Here is an 18,456-nt window from a genome sequence, read left to right as displayed (position 1 = left end):
CGCCCGGCCGTTTCGCTTTACGGCTCTGCTGCCTTCAAGTGTCGCGCTGCGGCCGGGCTTGCCAGTACTTCGCTGCTTTACGGCTACGCGGCGCCGCCTCCCTCCCTCCCTCTCTCCGCTCGCCAAGATGGCCGTGGCCGGGGTGAGTGCGGCGGCCCCGCGCCGCCATCCGCCGCCATCCGCCGCTCTGGGCCGACGCCGCCGGCACCGAGGGGCCCGTAACGCCCGGGGGAACCGGTCGGGGGGGGGCTGGAGCCGTATCGCTGCGTTTGGGGACCGGCAATGGTGGCTGGGGTGGTGGGGGGGGGGGGCGGGAAGCGGCCTGAGGGACGCGGGGAGGAGGGGGGGGCAGAGTGGCGGTCACCCCCACGCGTGACAGTCACCTCATCGCCCTTGGTGCTCCCTTCACCGCCCGTGGCGAGCTCCCCCCGACCCGTGACAGTCACCTCATCGCCATTAACAGCCCCCCTCCCCCGTCCCGTCCTGTCACGCGTGGTTCTCCCCCCGTCACCCTTAACACCTCCCCCATTGCCCCTAGGGGTTCCCCCGCCCTTTCCGTGACACCCCCCTCCCACTCGTGACATCCCCCACTCGTGACACAACCCCCCCTTCCCAGACCCTGTACACCTACCCGGAGAACTGGCGAGCCTTCAAAGCCCTGATCGCGGCGCAGTACAGCGGGGCCAAGATCAAGGTCCTCTCCTCGCCCCCCCACTTCCACTTCGGCCAGACCAACAAGACCCCCGAGTTCCTCCGCAAGTTCCCCGTGGGGAAGGTGAGTTTATGGGGACACACCTCCTGCCCCCCCCCCAAAAAAACCAAACCCCACCCCACCCCCCCCCCCGGTGTGTGGAAGCGGCGGGGGGCTGCCAAGGTCGCCTTATCCCTCCCCAGGTCCCGGCTTTCGAGGGCGATGACGGCTTCTGCGTCTTTGAGAGCAACGCCATCGCCTACTACGGTGAGTTGGGGGGGCTCCGGTGTGGCGGGGGGCCTGTCCTGCCCCTTAATGAGCTTTTCTTCCCCCTTAACGACCTTTTCTTCCCCCTTCCTCAGTCAGTAACGATGAGCTGCGCGGAGCCACCAAGGAAACGGCGGCCGAGATCGTCCAGTGGGTGAATTTTGCCGACAGCGACATCGTCCCCCCTGCCAGCACCTGGGTTTTCCCCACCCTGGGCATCATGCACTACAACAAGCAGGTGGGGGAACGCGGACGCAGCCCCCGCCGAGTAGGGGGGGGGGCTCCTTGGCGATGATGGTGGGTGCTGGGGTTCCCCCTTCCCCAAGTTTGGTGTCTCACCGCGGGCGCTGCCGGCTTTTTGGGGAGCCGCCACTGTTTGCTGAGGCGAATTCCTCCTCCTAGTGTCGTGCCCCCCCTGCAACAGCGCATGGGCTCTTCCCCGTGTTTTTTGGGTGGGGGGGACGGGACACACGTGTACAATCATCCTGGCAGCTCCCTTGGTGATTCCCCGTACTGATCTTTCCGCCAGTTAGTGACTTTCCTTATCCTGATAGCTCCAAAAAAAAAAAAGAGTCCAGCGTTCCCGAGGGAATAAAGCAGGTGGGGTGGGGGGGGAATGACAATGGAGGTGGGGATGGGGGTGGGGGGGCAGGTCTCGGCGGGGTTTGATGCCGAATATCTGGCGGTTTTCCTTCCCCAGGCGACGGAGTTTGCCAAGGAGGAGGTGAAGCGGGTGCTGGGGGTCCTGGATTCCCACCTCCGGACCCAAACGTTCCTGGTGGGAGAGCGCGTCTCCCTGGCCGACATCACGGTGGTCTGCGCCCTGCTCTGGCTCTACAAGCAGGTGGGAAGGGGCACGGGGGGCTGGTGGGGGGCAGTCCCGGGGTTCGGGGGAGGTTTATTCGCTGACTGACCCCCCCCCCGTGCAGGTGCTGGAGCCGTCGTTCCGCCAGCCCTTCGTTAACGTCAACCGGTGGTTCGTTACCTGCCTCAACCAGCCCCAGTTCAAGGCCGTGCTGGGGGAGGTGCAGCTCTGTGAGAAGATGGCCCAGTTTGACGGTGAGGGGGGGGACATGGGCTCACGGGGGGCTTTTGGGGGGAGGACATGACATAGGGATCTTCCTGGGGGGGCCTTGGGGACCCTCTTGAGGGAGTGGGGGGACATAAGGACATTCTCGGGGACACACACGCCATAGGGACCTTGGTGGGGACGGCATAGGGATCTGCTTGTGGGGGGGGCACAGGTACAGGGCAACCTTGCCTGGGGGAGACACAGGGACATGGGGACCTTCCCTGTGTCGGGGTGGGGGTGTGCAGGGCCACTCCCTCTTTTTGGGGACGCAGGACCCTGCTCTTGGTCCCCTCTGTCACCGCCGAGCCCTTTGCTGTGCTGGGGGGGGGTGGTGACAGCATCTCCTCCTGTCCCCCCCCACCTCAGACTGAGCCAGGGGCTGTGCTGGGGCCCATTTTTTGGGGGGGGGGGGGGGAAGGGAAATTAAGAGTCTTTTTGTGTGTGTGTGGGGGACACAGCTAAAAAATTTGCGGAGACACAGCCACGGAAGGAGCCCGCCCGGAAGGAAAAACCCCCCAAGGAGGAGAAAAAGAAAGAGGAGAAGAAAGCGGCCCCCGAGGAGGAGCTGGATGAGTGCGAGCAGGCGCTGGCGGCCGAGCCCAAGGTCAAGGATCCCTTCGCCCACCTGCCCAAGAGGTGAGGGGCGGGCAGGGGGGTGTCACCGCGGGCAGGGGGGGTCACCGCGGGCTGGGGGGTGTCACCGTGGGCTGGGGGGGCGGCTTTTGTCACCGGGGAGGAGGGGATGGCGTCACCCCGGAGCGGGGAGCGTCGTCGTCGCAGCAGCTGCTCCGTGAAACCGGAGCCGGGGGCTGGACACTGTCCCCTCGTGTCCCCGGGGGGGCTGAACGTCCCTGCGCGTGTCCCCTGTGCCCCCCCCCGCAGCCCCTTCGTCCTGGACGAGTTCAAGCGCAAGTACTCCAACGAGGACACGCTGACGGTGGCCCTGCCCCACTTCTGGGAGCACTTCGACAAGGAGGGCTGGTCCCTCTGGTACGCCGAGTACCGCTTCCCCGAGGAGCTCACCCAGACCTTCATGAGCTGCAACCTCATCACCGGTGAGGCCCCCGCCGCCCCCTTGGCCCTCCTCGCCCTCCTCTTCCTCGCTTCTTCTTCCTTTCGCTGTTTTCTTTCTCTTTTTTTCTTTGCTCTCGTGCTTTTTTTTCTGTTTCCCATCCTTTTCCTTCCATCTCGCATCCATTTCCTTCTCTGTTTTTTCTTTCTTCTCCTCTATTTTTTCCTTATTTTTTTCGCTCTCTTTTCCGTTTCTTTCGTTGTCGCTTTTTTCTCTTTTTTTTTAATTTCATTTTTTGTCGGTTTTGTTTCATGTCTTTCACTTTGCTTTTCTTCTTATTCTTTTTTCATCTTTCATTTTCTATTCCTCATGTTTCCCTCACTCTTTCTTCTTCTTTTCCTTTGTTCGTTTCTTCTTTCTTGTTTTATATTACTTCCCATTCTCTTTCTTTCCATTTCCCTTCCTATTTTCTCCCTTTCCCCCTTCCCCCCTCTCCTTACTCCCTTCCCCTCACACTCTGTCCTCCCTCTTCCCAGGCATGTTCCAGCGCCTGGACAAACTCCGTAAAAACGCTTTCGCCAGCGTTATCCTGTTCGGCACCAACAACGACAGCAGCATCTCGGGCGTCTGGCTCTTCCGCGGGCAGGAGCTGGCCTTCCCGGTGAGCCCCCCCAGCCCCAAAAAACCGGGACGGCCGCTAATTTGGGGAAGCGGGGGGAGGAATTCTGAGCCGTGCCGGCATTTCTTTCCCAGCTGAGCCCGGACTGGCAGGTGGATTACGAATCCTACACGTGGCGGAAGCTGGACAGCGAGAGCGCCGAGTGCAAGACGCTGGTGAAGGAATATTTCTTGTGGGAGGGGGAATTCAAACACGTCGGCAAACCCTTCAACCAGGGCAAGATCTTTAAGTGATGCCCGACCTCTGCCGGGCTCGTGCCGTCGCGGTTGTTCCCTTCTCCGGCCCTGAATCCCAACGGAAATAAACCCGCGCCGGAGCGCCGCCGGCTCTGTCACCTGTGGCTCCCCGGTGATGGCGGCGGAGGGGGGACGGGGACGCGGTTCCTCCCGGGGAATCCGGCGGGGAACCGGCGCTGGTTTCGGTGGTTTTGGCAAATGCCGCTCCTGCCACTGCTTCCTCCTGGGGTGGGGGGAGTGACGCACCCGAAAAATGGGGAAGGGGGGGGGACACGACAGAGATCTGCCCCCCCCTGCAAAAAATCTGTCTGCACTTTCGGCGCGGCCACCTCCCTCCGTGGCCTCTGCCCCCCTGTCCTGATAAAGTGTGGGGCTGATCCAGGCTTCCGCCGGGATTATGGGGGGAACACGGGGAGCCCCCCCCGGGGTGACTCATCCCAGCGCCGGTGACTCAGTCACCTCGAGGTGGGGGGGCCCAGGCTCTGCCCCATAGCGCTGGGGCGGGGGGGGGGGGGCTCTGCCCCACATTTTTCCATGGGGCTGGTTATGGGGGGGGAGGGCGGGTTAATCTTTTCTTTGTGCACGTTGGTGGTTTTTTGGTTGTTTTTTGGGGGGGGGGGGGCAGGAGGAAGCGTGAGTCACCCCGCCGCATCCTGCTGCGGCCGAGGGGGGACACGCGCGCGGCGGCTGTCCCCACCCCAAGGGGGGGTCCCCAAGGGGGTGCAGGGAAGCAGCAGCATCCCCCCCCCCCCTCCGCACCCCAGTTTGGGGGGGGGGGGGAGCCGCACCCAGCAGCACCCAGATTTGATCCGGGGACTGGGCGGGGAGGAGTTCATCCCAGTTTAAACCAGCGGCCGCCATCCAGCCCGTCCGACCCCCCCGGTTCCTTCCTGGTGCCGCTTCCTCGGGCGTGGGGGCGGCGAGGGGTGTCCCGCGTGGCCCCCCCAGGCAGGGACCCCGGGACGCTGCCAGATGTGGCCGGGGACAGGCACGTGGGCGGGGGCTGGCGCCCTGCCCGTGCTCCCCCCCCCCCCCCGGCCACATCTGGATCCAGTTTGGCTCTTGCTCAACCCGGCCGCGCCCAGACTGAGTCAGAGCCCCCGGCCCTGCGGGCAGCGCCCGCCTGGGTACGGGCAGCAGCCGGATGAGTGCGGGCAGCGCCCAGAGCGGTGCAGCAGAACCCAGTGTGGTGCAGGCAGCGCGGCACCGTGCAGGCAGCGCCCAGTTTGGTGCAGGCAGCGCCCAGAGCGGTGCAGCCAGCTCAGCACCATGCAGGCAGCGCCCGACTGGGTGCAGGCAGCGCCCAGAATGGTGCAGGCAGCGCCCACATCGGTGCAGCAGAACCCAGAGCAGTGCAGGCAGCTCAGCACCGTGCAGGCAGCGCCCAGTTTGGTGCAGGCAGCGCCCAGTTTGGTGCAGGCAGCGCCCAGAGCGGTGCAGCCAGCTCAGCACCATGCAGGCAGCGCCCGACTGGGTGCAGGCAGCGCCCAGAATGGTGCAGGCAGCGCCCACATCGGTGCAGCAGAACCCAGAGCAGTGCAGGCAGCTCAGCACCGTGCAGGCAGCGCCCAGTTTGGTGCAGGCAGCGCCCAGTTTGGTGCAGGCAGCGCCCAGAGCGGTGCAGCCAGCTCAGCACCATGCAGGCAGCGCCCGACTGGGTGCAGGCAGCGCCCACATCGGTGCAGCAGAACCCAGAGCAGTGCAGGCAGCTCAGCACCGTGCAGGCAGCGCCCAGTTTGGTGCAGGCAGAACCCAGTGTGGTGCAGGCAAAACCCACTTTGGTGCAGGCGCCCAGTTTGGTGCAAGCAGCACCCAGTTTAGTGCAGGCAGCGCCCAGTTTGGTGCAGGTAGAACCCACTTTGGTGCAGGCAGCGCCCAGTTTGGTGCAGGCAGCGCCCAGTTTGGTGCAGGCAGCGCCCAGTTTGGTGCAGGCAGAGCCCAGTTTGGTGCAGGTAGAACCCAGCTTGGTGCAGGCAGCGCCCAGTTTGGTGCAGGCAGCGACCAGTTTGCGGCAGGCAGAGCCGAGTTTGGTGCAGGCAGCACCCAGTTTGGTGCAGGCAAAACCCACTTTGGTGCAGGCGCACAGTTTCGTGCAGGCAGCGCCCAGTTTGGTGCAGGCAGAGCCCAGTTTGGTGCAGGTAGAACCCAGTTTGGTGCAGGCAGCGCCCACTTTGGTGCAGGTAGAACCCAGTTTGGTGCAGGCATAGCCCAGTTTGGTGCAGGCAGCACCCACTTTGGTGCAGACAGAGCCCAGTTTGGTGCAGGCAGCGCCCAGTTTGGTGCAGGTAGAACCCAGTTTGGTGCAGGCAGCGCCCAGTTTGGTGCAGGCAGCGCCTGCCTCGGTGCCGGCCGAGCCCCCCAACCCCTCAGCCGCCCTTTTCCTGGTCGTACCAGCCCCCCTGGTAGCTCACGGGGCTGCAGCCCCCCCAGCAGCCGCGGGGCCGGTTCCCCCCGACCCGCCGGTGGGCCGCGGTGCCGGCAGCGCCCGGCTTTCCCTGCCTCGGCCCCTTCGGCCGCCCGTGACCCCGCTGCCAAATTCCTGCTTGTTTACTGGCAGCGGGAGCCGCGGGCGGCGCGGCCCAGCCCCGCCGGCGTGGGAGGCAGGCCGGCAGCCCCAGTACCCGCTGCCAGGACCTCGGCGCTGCCGGCGGCCGGTAGAGCCGGCGTGGCCGGGCGGTGCCGGGGTGCGACGGGCAGGGGCTGGGGGCTGCCGGCGCGCTGCGGGGAGTCGCTGCTGGACGACCGCCGCGGCAAAGCGAGTGGTGCCATGGGGCGGCCGGGCAATGCCACGGTGAAGCGAGCGGTGCCACAGTGCAGCCAGGCAATGCCATGGTGCAGCCGGGCACCGCCTCGGTGAATTGAGCGGTGCCACGGTGTAGCCGGGAAATGCCACGGTGCAGGGCAGTGCCACGGTGCAGCCGGGCATGACCACGGTGAAGCGAGTGGTGCCACGGTGCAGCCAAGCCTTGCCGTGGTTCAGCCGGGAACCACCATGGGGAAGTGGGTAGTGCCACGCTCCTGCCAGCCACTGCCACGCTGCAGCTGGGCAATGCTGCGGTGCAGCCAGAAACCACCACGGTGCAGCTGGTTAACGCCACGGTGCTGCCGGCCCTACTCCGGTGCAGCCGGTCCTTGCCACGGCGCGACCGGGTGCTGCCGCTCCGTTCTCGTCCCCGGTGTGCCGGTGCAGGGGCTGGCTGCCGGCCCGGCTGCCCGGTGGGGGCGGCTGCACGTGGCTCTCGAGGAATCCTGCACCGGCGTGGGCAGGAATTTGGGGGGGGGGGGGTTGTGGCACCCCAGCCACCCTCCCGTGCCACCAGCATTGCAGGGGCTGTGCTGACAGCCGTGACTTCCCTCCCCCCCAACAAAAAGCCCTCCTGCGTGCAGCCCCGTGCCGCAGGGCAGGGTCCCCTCCCGGCCGTTCCCGTGCCGTCCCTTGCCTTGGCACACGGCGCGGCAACGCCGGTGGCCAGCTGCCAGCTCGGAATCCCAAAAATCCCCCCGCGCCGGCGTATGAAGGACGGGGGGCGGGGGGGGGCAGTTCCCATCCCCCCCCCCGGCTCAGCGGGGGAGGGGGGGGCATCCCTTTTGTCACCCCCCTTACACCGGGGACGGGGGGGACGATGGTGCCAACGCAACCGCGGCCTTTTCCGGCTGTGCCGGCGAAGCCACATCTGGAGGAAATACAGCTGTTGGCAGTGGCCGGATCCTGCCACGGCTCAACCCTTTTGGACAACCCCCCTCCAAAGTAACGGGGAGGGGTTGGGACCTCCCCAAAAAATGTGGGGGGTCCCCACGGCCACTGGCGCTTTGCCGGCACGGTGCCAGCGGGAAGCGGAGGGGGGAGGCGGTGGCCGGCGATGAGCCATGCCTGCGGTATGCGCTGGCCTGGCTCGGGCCGCCGAGGCCAGATCCTGCCCCGTTGTCACCGCCGCGGCTGTCACCGCCGCGGCCGTCACCGCCGGTCTTTCTCCGGCTTCCATCTCCAAAACCCGTCCGGCTTGTCCGCTGGCACGTCGGGACTTGCCGCTCGGCACGGTGAACGGGGCACATGGCCGCCTTCAGCTCTACCCCCCCGCTCCGGCTCCTCCTTCGCCGCCGCGCTCCGGTTCGGTGATAAACAACCGGCGGCTTCTCCGGTATTCCGGCCGCCGGCCGGAGCCGGGACTCCAGCTATAAATAACCGGGAGCGCAGCCGGGGGGAGAGTGCGGCGCGTACCGGCACGCCGTGGGGCGTGGAGACCCACGGAGCCCCGGTGGGCAGGCTGGGTGCTGGCGGCCGGAGGGACGTCAGCGGGGGGGAATCGGTGAGGGGGGGTCCTGGGGGGGCTCAAGGAAGGGGAAGGGCCTGCACTGGGGGAGGAACAGCCTCACGGACCAGTATGTACTGGGCCAAACTGGGAAGCGGCTCTGCAGAAGAGCTGCAGGTCCCAGTGGGCACCGAGTCAAACGTGACCCAGTGAGAAACCTCTCCAGGCTGGAGGACCCGGCGAGGGGGGGTCCTGGGGGGGCCACGGACAGGGAAGGGCATCAACTGGGAGAGGAAGGAGCTCACAGACCAGTATGTACTGGGCCAAACTGGGAAGCGGCTCTGGGGAGGAGTTGGGGGTCCCAGTGGGCACCGAGTTGAATGTGATCCGGTGAGGGACCTCGCCAGGCCAGAGGAATTATCGAGGGGGGGTCCTGGGGGGGCTTAAGGACGGGGAAGGGCCTGAACTGGGGGAGGAAGGAGCTCACGGACCAGTATGTACTGGGCCAAACTGGGAAGCGGCTCTGGGGAGGAGCCGCAGGTCCCGGTGGGCACTAAGGCGAACGTGACCCGGTGAGAAACCGCACCAGGGCGGAGGAATCGGCGAGGGGGGGTCCTGGGGGGGCTCAAGGAAAGGGAAGGGCCTGCACTGGGGGAGGAACAGCCTCACGGACCAGTATGTACTGGGCCAAACTGGGAAGCGGCTCTGGGGTCCCGGTGGGCACCGAGGTGACCAGGAGCTGGTGACGTCCCCTTGGAGCGGCCGCGCTGCCGGGGGGGTCCTGGGGGGGGGGGGGGGGTCCCATCTCAGGGTCCCCCAGGCTGAAACTCCAGTGGGCACTGGGACTGGGACTGGGAACTGGGAACTGAGACTGGGACTGGGAGCTGGGACTGGGACTGGGAACCAGAATTGGGACTGGGATCAGGAACTGGGGCTGGGGACTGGGACTGGGATCGGGGACCGGGACCGGGACCAGGGACTGGGACCGGGACCAGGAACTGGGTCCAGGACTGGGAACTGGGAACTGGGACTGGGGTTGGGAACAGGGATGGGGATCAGGAACTGGGACCAAGAACTGGGACTGGGCCTGGGAACTGGAAACCAGGAACTGGGACTGGGATCAGGGACTGGGATCGGGACTGGGATTGGGGAGCCAGGACCAGGACCAGGACTGGGAACTGGGACCAGGATCAGGAACTAGGACTGGGAGTGGGAACTGGAACTGGGACCAGGATCGGGAACTGGGAATGGGGAATGGGGACCGGGAACAGGGAACTGGGACTGGGGAACCGGGACCAGGACCAGGACCGGAGAACCGGGATTGGGAACTGGGACTGGGACTGGAACTGGGACTGGGACCCTGGGAACAGGGAACTGGGATGGAGACCCCGGGAACAGGGAACTGAGAGCGGGATTGGGAACTGGGACTGGGACGGGAATGGGGAGCCAGGACCGGGAACAGGGAACTGGGACCAGGACCAGGGAACCAGGAACTGGGGCCAGGATTGGGAACTGGGACCAAGAACTGGGACTGGGACAGGGAACGGGGAATGGGGAATCAGGACGGGGACTGGGACTGGGGAACCGGGACTGGGATTGGGAACTGGGACCTGGAACTGGGACTGGGACCGGGAACAGGGGACTGGGACTGGGGAACTGGGAACGGGGGACTGGGACTGGGATTGTGAACTGGGACCGAGAAGTGGGACTGGGCCTGGGACCAGGGGCCTGGGACTGGGACCAGGGGCCTGGGACTGGGGAACCGGGACTGGGATTGGGAACTGGGAGTGGGACTGGGACCAGGGGCCTGGGATTGGGAACTGGAACCGAGAACTGGGAGTGGGACTGGGACTGGGGAACCAGGACTGGGATTGGGAACTGGGATGGAGAACTGGGACGGGGAGTGGGAATGGGACTGGGAGTGGGCCTGGGAGTGGGACTGGGACCGGGGAACCAGGAGTGGGAGTGGGAAGTGGGACGGAGAACTGGGACTGGGAGTGGGAACTGGGAGTGGGACTGGGACTGGGAGTGGGACGGGGAACCGGGGAACTGGGGAACCGGGAGTGGGAGTGGGACCTGGGAGTGGGCCTGGGAGTGGGACCGGGGAACTGGGGAACCAGGAGTGGGAGTGGGACCTGGGAGTGGGCCTGGGAGTGGGACCGGGGAACTGGGGAACCAGGAGTGGGAGTGGGACCTGGGAGTGGGAATGGGACTGGGACCGGGGAACTGGGGAACCAGGAGTGGGAGTGGGACCTGGGAGCGGGAATGGGACTGGGGAACCGGGAGTGGGAGTGGGAAGTGGGACGGAGAACTGGGACTGGGACTGGGAGTGGGACTGGGACTGGGGGAGCGGGAGTGGGGCCTGGGAGTGGGCCTGGGAGTGGGACTGGGACCGGGGAACCAGGAGTGGGAGTGGGAACTGGGACGGAGAACTGGGACTGGGAGTGGGAACTGGGAGTGGGAATGGGACTGGGAGTGGGACGGGGAACCGGGGAACCGGGAGTGGGAGTGGGACCTGGGAGTGGGAGTGGGACTGGGACCGGGGAACTGGGGAACCAGGAGCGGGAGTGGGACCTGGGAGTGGGAATGGGACTGGGACCGGGGAACTGGGGAACCAGGAGTGGGAGTGGGACCTGGGAGTGGGCCTGGGAGTGGGACCGGGGAACTGGGGAACCAGGAGTGGGAGTGGGACCTGGGAGTGGGAATGGGACTGGGACCGGGGAACTGGGGAACCAGGAGTGGGAGTGGGACCTGGGAGTGGGAATGGGACTGGGACCGGGGAACTGGGGAACCAGGAGTGGGAGTGGGACCTGGGAGCGGGAATGGGACTGGGGAACCGGGAGTGGGAGTGGGAAGTGGGACGGAGAACTGGGACTGGGAGTGGGACTGGGACTGGGACTGGGGGAGCGGGAGTGGGGCCTGGGAGTGGGCCTGGGAGTGGGACTGGGACCGGGGAACCAGGAGTGGGAGTGGGAAGTGGGACGGAGAACTGGGACTGGGAGTGGGAACTGGGAGTGGGAATGGGACTGGGAGTGGGACAGGGAACCGGGGAACTGGGGAACCAGGAGCGGGAGTGGGACCTGGGAGTGGGAATGGGACTGGGACCGGGGAACTGGGGAACCAGGAGCGGGAGTGGGACCTGGGAGTGGGAATGGGACTGGGACCGGGGAACTGGGGAACCAGGAGCGGGAGTGGGACCTGGGAGTGGGAATGGGACTGGGGAACCGGGAGTGGGAGTGGGAAGTGGGACGGAGAACTGGGACTGGGAGTGGGACTGGGACTGGGACTGGGGGAGCGGGAGAGGGGCCTGGGAGTGGGACTGGGAGTGGGACTGGGACCGGGGAACCAGGAGTGGGAGTGGGAAGTGGGACGGAGAACTGGGACTGGGAGTGGGAACTGGGAGTGGGACTGGGACTGGGAGTGGGACGGGGAACCGGGGAACTGGGGAACCAGGAGCGGGAGTGGGACCTGGGAGTGGGAATGGGACCGGGGAACCGGGAGCGGGAGTGGGAACTGGGACGGGGGACTGGGGCCGGGGAACCGGGGAACCGGGAGCGGGGCCTGGGAGTGGGACTGGAGTGGGGCCGGGGAACCGGGAGCGGGAGCGGGGCCGGGGAGCCGGGGCCGTCCCGGGGCGGCGGCCGCCCCCGGCTGGTCCCACCCCGGCGGGGAGGCGGAGGCTCCGCCGCTCGGCGGCGTTACAAGAGCCCGGCCCCGCTCGGGGCGCGGCCACTCGCAGCGCTCCCGCCGCCCCGCACGGACCCGCCGGGACCGGGACCGGGACCCGCCGCCAGGAGCCCCGGGAGCGGGAGGGACCGGCCCCGGGCATGGTCCTGCCGGGGAGCTGAGCTCCGCTGCCCGCAGGTACCCGCCGGCCGGGGGGGCCGGGAGCGCGGGGGGGGGGGGCCGGGGTCCCGGGGGCTTCGGGGGGCCCGGGATCGTCCCGGGGCTGCGGGGTGGGGTGGCCCGGGGGGGGCTCCGGGGGTGCCGGGACCGGCCCGGGGGGGGGCTCCGGGGGTGCCGGGACCGTCCTGGGGGTCCCGGGGGTGCGGGGTGGGGTGGCCCGGGGGGGGCTTCGGTTGTCCCGGGACCGGCCCGGGGGGGGCTCCGGTGGTCCCGGGACTGTCCCGCTGGTCCCGGGGGGGGCCCCGGGGGTCCCGGGACCGGCCCGGGGGGGACTCGGGTGATCCCGGGACTGTCCCGTTGATCGCGGGACCGTCCCGGGGGGGGGGGGCCGGTGGTCCCGGGAGTTAAGGAGAGTGTCCGGGGGGGGGCTCCGGTGATCCCGGGACCTTCCCGGGAGTGTCCCGGGGGGGTGGGGGGGGGGGACTCCGCCGGTCCCGGGAGTGCAGAGGGGTGTGCGGGGGGGGGGGGGGAGGCTCCGGTTGCTCCGCGGAGGGGGGGGGTTGTCCCACGAGTGTCCCGTGAATTCCCCCCGGGGGGGTCGGGGTGTCCCGGTGGGCTCCGACCGCGCCCGAGGCCCCGCTGCGGCCGCGCAGGGCGTGGCCCCCCCGCCCCCCCCCGTCCCGCCGTTCCCCCCCCCCGCCCTGCCACGCCCTGCCCGCACGCGGGGAGTCCCCGCTGGGGGCGGGGCAGCGGAATTCCCCCCCTCCCCCCCCGGCAGAGGGGACCCTCCCGGGGGGTGTCCCGGTACCGTCGGTATTTTGGGGGGGAGGGAATCCCCCCCGGGATCCCGGCGTGGGCGGCGCGGTCAGCAGGGCGGTTACGGCGGGGGGGGGGGGGGGGGGGCGGGACGACGATTTTTTTTTGGGGGTGGGGGGGCTCGCATCGGGTTTTGGGGTGCACTTAACCCCCCCCACTAAGGACCAGTGGGGTCGGTCGCTGGCGAAGGCGGGATTTCGGGGGGGGTGCCCCACCCAGTGCACCCGCTGGGGTGCGGCCGGCACCCACGCGCCCTCTCACCCCACCCCCGTGGGGGGGGGGGACACCCCGACACCCCCTCCCCCCCCCCCATTCCAAAAAGCCCACGGGGCGCTCGGGAAGGACGGAGCGGAGCGGGCGCACCCCAAAAGGGACCGCAGCCCAGAGAGCCCCCAAACTCCGAGCCCAGCCGGGGGGGGGGCAAATGGCTCCCAGCACCCCCCACCCCCCCCCAAAGTTTTCTGGGGCACGGGCGGCGGATTCGGGGCCTGACCGACAGCGGCCGCCTCAGCCCCGCCGCCGTCACGGAGCGGAGGGAGGGGGACGCGACGGGGCGGGGATGGCGGACGCGGTGGTTTTTTGGGGGGGGGGGGATGTGGCACCCCACACCCCAACGCCAGCGCGTCGTGGCTGCGGGCAGCGTCCCCGGCGAGAGGCGGCAGCCGGTGAAACCGGTCGGGGAGCTGCCGCGGTGGCGGCGGCGGGAGAGTTTCTCGCGACGCCCGCGGGACTCTCGCTCCGGAGCCGGTTTGACCGGTACAGGCCGCGAAGGCCGAAGCCGCCTCCTCCTCTCCCAATTTTTCCCAGTTTCTTCCCCTTTTTTTCTTTTTTTTTTAATTTTTTTAAATTTTTTTCCGTCGGCTTTGGCCGCGCCGGAGCTCGGCACCGAGGGTTTTCCTGGGAGGATCCCTGCCCCGTGCGTCACCGTCCCTCCCAGCCTGGCCGCCGGCCCTGGCTTGTTCCTCCTTCGGGGACGAACCGGTGGCGCGTTCGGTCCCACGCCGCTGCCCCGGGGGGTGCAGTTTGGGTGGGGGGGGTGGGGGGGCAGCACCCAGGGTGCCCCCACACCCCCCAGCCCCCCCCCCCCCCAGCTCTCACTGGAGACGAGATTTGGGGGTGACCGGGCGCTCGTTAGTGGACGTGGGGCTCTCCGGCGGTGCCTGTGTCCCGTCCCGTCCATCCCTGTCGTTGTGTCCCCCCCACCCCCCAAAGAAAAGATTCCCCCCCTCGTTACTCCTGCTCGTTAATTAGCCGTGGCTCAGCATTGGCAGGCTCCTCGTTGAAAGCCGCCCCACGAGCGACGCTCTTGGCGGGGTCCCAGGGGAGATTTGGGGTGCTGGGGGGGGGGGGGGGCAGACCTCGCCCCCCCCCCCCCCCCCCCCGATTTGGAACTTTGTGGTAGTTTGGGGGCCGCTCTTTGCTGGGGGGGGGACGACCGTGCCGGGGGCTCGTGGTTAGCCATTGCCAGTGGGTGAAGGATTTTGGTGACCCCCCGTGCTTGGTTTGGGGGGGGAGCCCCCTCCCGGAGTGGTGGTGGGGGATGTTGTGGTCCCGGCTGAGGATGCCAAACCCCGGTGTCACCCGAGATGGGGGTCACGCCATGGGGGGGGGGGGGGTTGTCGTCTCAGTGACCGGAGAGGAGGAAGACTGGGGGGGGGGGTGTCCAGGGTTTTTTGTCGTGTCCCCCCCCCACGCGAGCCGAGCGGGCGCGATGCCGGTCTTTTCGGGCGATTAACGAGCTGTGGCCTCAGCACATCGTCCCTTTTGTGGCCCCGGCGCGGGGATTGCGCCGGCGGCTGCACAAACAACTCGCCGGGCCCGGTTACGCCGAAAGGGATTTCTGCTGAGGGCTGCGCCCCAGAAACGGGGTCTGGGGGGGGGGTGTCATCGTGTCCCCCCCCCGTCGGGGGTGGAGGGGATCCGCCGCCGTCCTCGTCCCCCAGTGCCACCGGTGGCATCCACGGTGCTGCACCAAAACAGCCCCCGGGACCGGGGCGTCCGTTCGGGGGGTGTTTGGCTTTTTGGGGGTGCCGGTGGGACGCGGGGGGTCCTCGGGGGGGACGACGGACACATCCCCACGTTTTACGGGCACGGCTGTCTTCGTTCGGGTGACATCTCATCTCGGCTGTGGCACGGTGAGGGGGGGTGTTGGGGGGGGGCAGCAACTAAAAATATAGGGAGAAGGGGCAGCACGTGGCTCACCCCAAAAATAGCAGCAGGCGGTCGCGGCGGCGGGGCTGGCATTGCTGCCGAGGACGCCGGCGAAGGTGAGGAGGGGATGGGAAGGGTTTCTCCATCCGCCGTGCTCACCCAGGCTGTCCCTGACCAGGCGGGGGGGGGGGGGGGGGAACCCGTCGTGTCCGTGTCCCCCCCACCCCGTCCCCCCCCCCGCCATCCCCGCCACCGCCCCGGGGTCTCTTCGAGGTGGGGGAAGCAGCGGCGGAGGGTTTGGGTCGAGTTCGGCCGCCCGGAGCCTCTCCCTGGGCTCGGAGGCAGCCGGGCGAGCTCTGAGTCACCTCCCCACCCAGCCCGCGGGACCTCTCCCCAGCTCCCTGACTCACAAACCTGTTTGGCCTCCGCCGGAGTTGAGTTTTTTCCAGATGGTTCTGTGGTGGCCGAATAGTTCCTCTGGCGGTGACGCTTCTTGCAGAGCCACGGGGGGGGGGGCGGTGAGGTGGGACAGGACCTCCAAGGTCACCCTCGTCCGACCCTCTTCTCCAGCCGGGCCACCTGGAGCCCCTCGGGACAACGTCCCACCATCTCCTGAAGCTCCCTGAGGGCGGAGATGCCACCAACCCCTCCCCGGGCAACCTCTGCCGGTGCCTGGGGACCCTCCCGGTGAAAAGGGGCTTCTCCGTGGGTGACGGTAGAATCGTTTAGGTTGGAAAAGACCTTTAAGATCATGGAGTCCAACTGTCAACCCAACACCACCGGTCCTCCAGTTTGTGCCCATGGCCGCTGGCCCACCAGCACATACTGGTGCCCGGGGTCGCTCCACCCCATGGGCGGGACTTTGCCCGTCCCCTCGTTGAACGAACGCGACCCGGGACGCTGTTTGCCGCCTTTGTGTTGGTGGCTCGTGGTCAACTTGGTGTCTGCCAGGACCCCTGGGGCCTTTGTTCCGAGCTGTTTTCCAACCGGGTGGCCCCCAGCACCTATTGGTCCTTCTGGATGGCGGTCCCAAGCCGATCTCCCCGGTTCGGCGTCATCTGCGACCTCGTGCCCCATCCTGCAGATGATTTAAAAAGCGGGGACTGCTCAGCTGGCAAGTGAAGAACCCCGGTCTTGCAGATATCCTCAGGTCGCCGGAAGAGCTGGTGGAGTCTCCGTCTTGGAGATATCCATGAGCCGTCCGGATGAGGTCCTCCACGGGCCACCTCAAAGTGGCTTCTGGTTTGGACCAGATGATCTCCAGACGTCCCGTCCCACCTCAACCGCTCCATGCCCGGAGGCAGTTTGGGGTTTCTCTGGGGCTTTGGAAGGCGATGATGTCACGTACCCCCCGCCCCCGGGGGAAGGTGCGTGCAGCCCTGTGAAGGGCAGCACCTCCGTTGACTTTGTCCTGCCGAGGAGGCCGGTGTCCTCGCTGGGTTCTGTCCTGCTGAACCTTCGGGAAGGTTCACGCCTGGAGGGGCTCTGTAGAGTTGCGCCGCTTCTGTGCTTGCCCAACGTCTTGGTGCTGAACGAGCTGCTCTGAGGTTTAGATCCTTGGCTGGTGCCTGTAGAAAAGGAGAGGACCCCAAATCCCCTCCAAAACCCCCTTCTGCGTCCCTGTGTCCCCTTTTTACTGGCAGTGCTTGGGAGAGCTGCAAGGGGCAGCAGGTGGGTGAAGGAGACGTGATGGGTGGCCCTTTTTTTTTTTTTTGAGAACCCTTCCCGTCGCCAGCCCCAGGCAGGCGTGTTTCATGCCAGGCCAGCTGGAAATACCGAGTTTCTCTCTGAATTTGGGTTCGGGTTAAGGAAACGAGACCTTGACGAGGTTGCCCTTGTGAGCTGCTCCGATAGAGGCTTTGCCGTGGGGAGCCGTGGGGCAGGCAGCCGTGACCCTGCTTGGGCAGATGTGCTCCTGCCCCGTGCTCCCGGTCCAAGCGTTGGCTGCGGCGTCCAGCCTGGCTTGTCCCGTCTTTGCCCTTCGTAACCTTTGTTGGAAGGAGGATTTCTTTTCTATTTATTTCTCGTGCCTGCCCGAAGCTCGCTAGAAACGGAGAAATCCCTTCAGTTCCTTTTTAGGTGGCAAAAAGCAGTTGACTTCGGGGTGGTGGTCCGGGGTACAAGGAAACACGAGTGAAGCAGGAGAGTGGATGTTGCAAAGTGACTGTTGCTCTTGTACTTCCCGACCATCCCGCACTTGAATTTCTTTAGGTTCCATATAATGGCAGAAATGTCTATTACTCGAGCATGAGAAGAGCTTCTCCAAGGACCGTGTTGGTCCAAGGCTTCTCGGTAACAACCTTTGGTTGGGCTGATGAGACGTGGCGGCCATGTGCCACCCTCGGTTGCCGTGACATTTAGCTCTTGGGCAGCTTCTCGCTTGTTGTCCCATTGACCAAAAACGCCCATCTCGCAGTACGGCCTCGGGCAGAGTCGTGGTGTGGGCGGCTGGGACGCGCTTTGGCTCCCGTCCCGTCTGGGTGTTGAAGGCGGAAGAAAGAGGGAGTGGGAGGAAAGCCAGAGTGAGTTTCACACGGACCTCTCTGATGTCCCCACCAGGCTGGGAAGGTGAAACGAAAGCTGCTGCAAGGTCCACAAGTGAAGACAGAGGGATTCCTGGGGCGGATCCAGCCAGGACCAGCATCCCAGCAAGGTCAGTGGGGTGGAGCTGGTTTACCTCTTCTTCCCCAACATCCTGTGCTCAAAACCCACGTCCATTTCCTCCGTCGTGCTTCCCTTCTCACCCTCTGCCTTTTTTTTTTTTTTTTTTTTTTTTTTTTTTTTTTTTTGCTTCCCCAGATGGAGAAGGAGGAGGAGACCCGGGAGATCCTGCTCCCCAACTGGCAGGGCAGCGGCTCCCATGGCATCACCATTGACCAGACGGATGACGGGGTCTTCGTCAAGCGAGTGCAGCAAAACTCCCCGGCTGCCAAGATGGGCGTCGTGAAGGAAGGTGGGACCCTGGCGGAGGTTGTTGTGGGGAAGGCCTTTTGGGGGGAAAAAATGGGTTCTTTGTGTCTGTTTTTACTATCTTGGCAGTGTCTCGATTTGCTTCCTTCTTCTTCTTGGGCAATAACCCTAACGCTCAAGCGTCATTGCTCCCCATCTTGCTTGCAGTGGGGATGGGGGAGTCTCCTCCCTACCCCTCCCTTCTGAAATATCTCACCTCTCGCCCCTCTGCTCACCTCCCCCCCTCCCGTACCTCCCCCCAGGGGATCAGATCGTGAGTGCCACGGTCTATTTTGACAACCTGCAATCCGGGGAAGTCGCGCAGCTGCTCAACAGCATGGGCCACCACACAGTGGGCTTGCGCTTGCAACGGAAAGGGGACAAGTCTCCGCTGCCGGGACAGTCATGGTCACACGACGTGTTTGCAGCCAGCAGCCCAGAAGTGGTTCTGGTGAGTGACGGGAAAGGAGGGATGGGGGGGAGGGGG

At 66.4% G+C, this 18,456-nt stretch overlaps 2 protein-coding genes across 4 annotated transcripts in view; both read left to right on the top strand.

Moving 5' to 3' along the window:
* The first annotated feature begins 58 nt into the window (after positions 1-58).
* On the top strand, positions 59-4,055 carry EEF1G (eukaryotic translation elongation factor 1 gamma). The gene is made up of 10 exons (XM_049791465.1): positions 59-142; positions 617-775; positions 895-958; positions 1,054-1,196; positions 1,659-1,802; positions 1,888-2,017; positions 2,489-2,666; positions 2,913-3,085; positions 3,579-3,703; positions 3,796-4,055. Exons 1-10 carry the CDS (start codon positions 128-130, stop codon positions 3,952-3,954), a joined length of 1,290 nt encoding a protein of 429 aa, XP_049647422.1. The 5' UTR covers positions 59-127; the 3' UTR covers positions 3,955-4,055.
* A 4,240-nt stretch (positions 4,056-8,295) lies between these two features.
* Positions 8,296-18,456, top strand: part of LOC126034323 (neuroblast differentiation-associated protein AHNAK-like) — a 28,869-nt gene continuing 18,708 nt past the window's right edge. The window contains exons 1-4 of one of the 3 annotated variants that reach the window (XM_049791904.1): positions 8,296-8,518; positions 17,580-17,673; positions 17,820-17,973; positions 18,233-18,420. In XM_049791904.1, the coding sequence (XP_049647861.1) occupies positions 17,820-17,973; positions 18,233-18,420 (342 nt within the window). In that variant the 5' untranslated portion in view covers positions 8,296-8,518; positions 17,580-17,673. Of the gene's footprint in view, positions 8,519-17,579; positions 17,674-17,819; positions 17,974-18,232; positions 18,421-18,456 lie in introns of those variants that run through there. The other 2 variants (XM_049791902.1, XM_049791903.1) reach the window with 2 other exon arrangements.

This window comes from Accipiter gentilis, chromosome 33 (assembly GCF_929443795.1).
Source record: "Accipiter gentilis chromosome 33, bAccGen1.1, whole genome shotgun sequence".
Classification (NCBI taxonomy): domain Eukaryota; kingdom Metazoa; phylum Chordata; class Aves; order Accipitriformes; family Accipitridae; genus Astur; species Astur gentilis.
The sequence above is the reverse complement of the archived record's forward strand: the minus strand, read 5'-3'. Positions and strand labels throughout refer to the sequence as shown.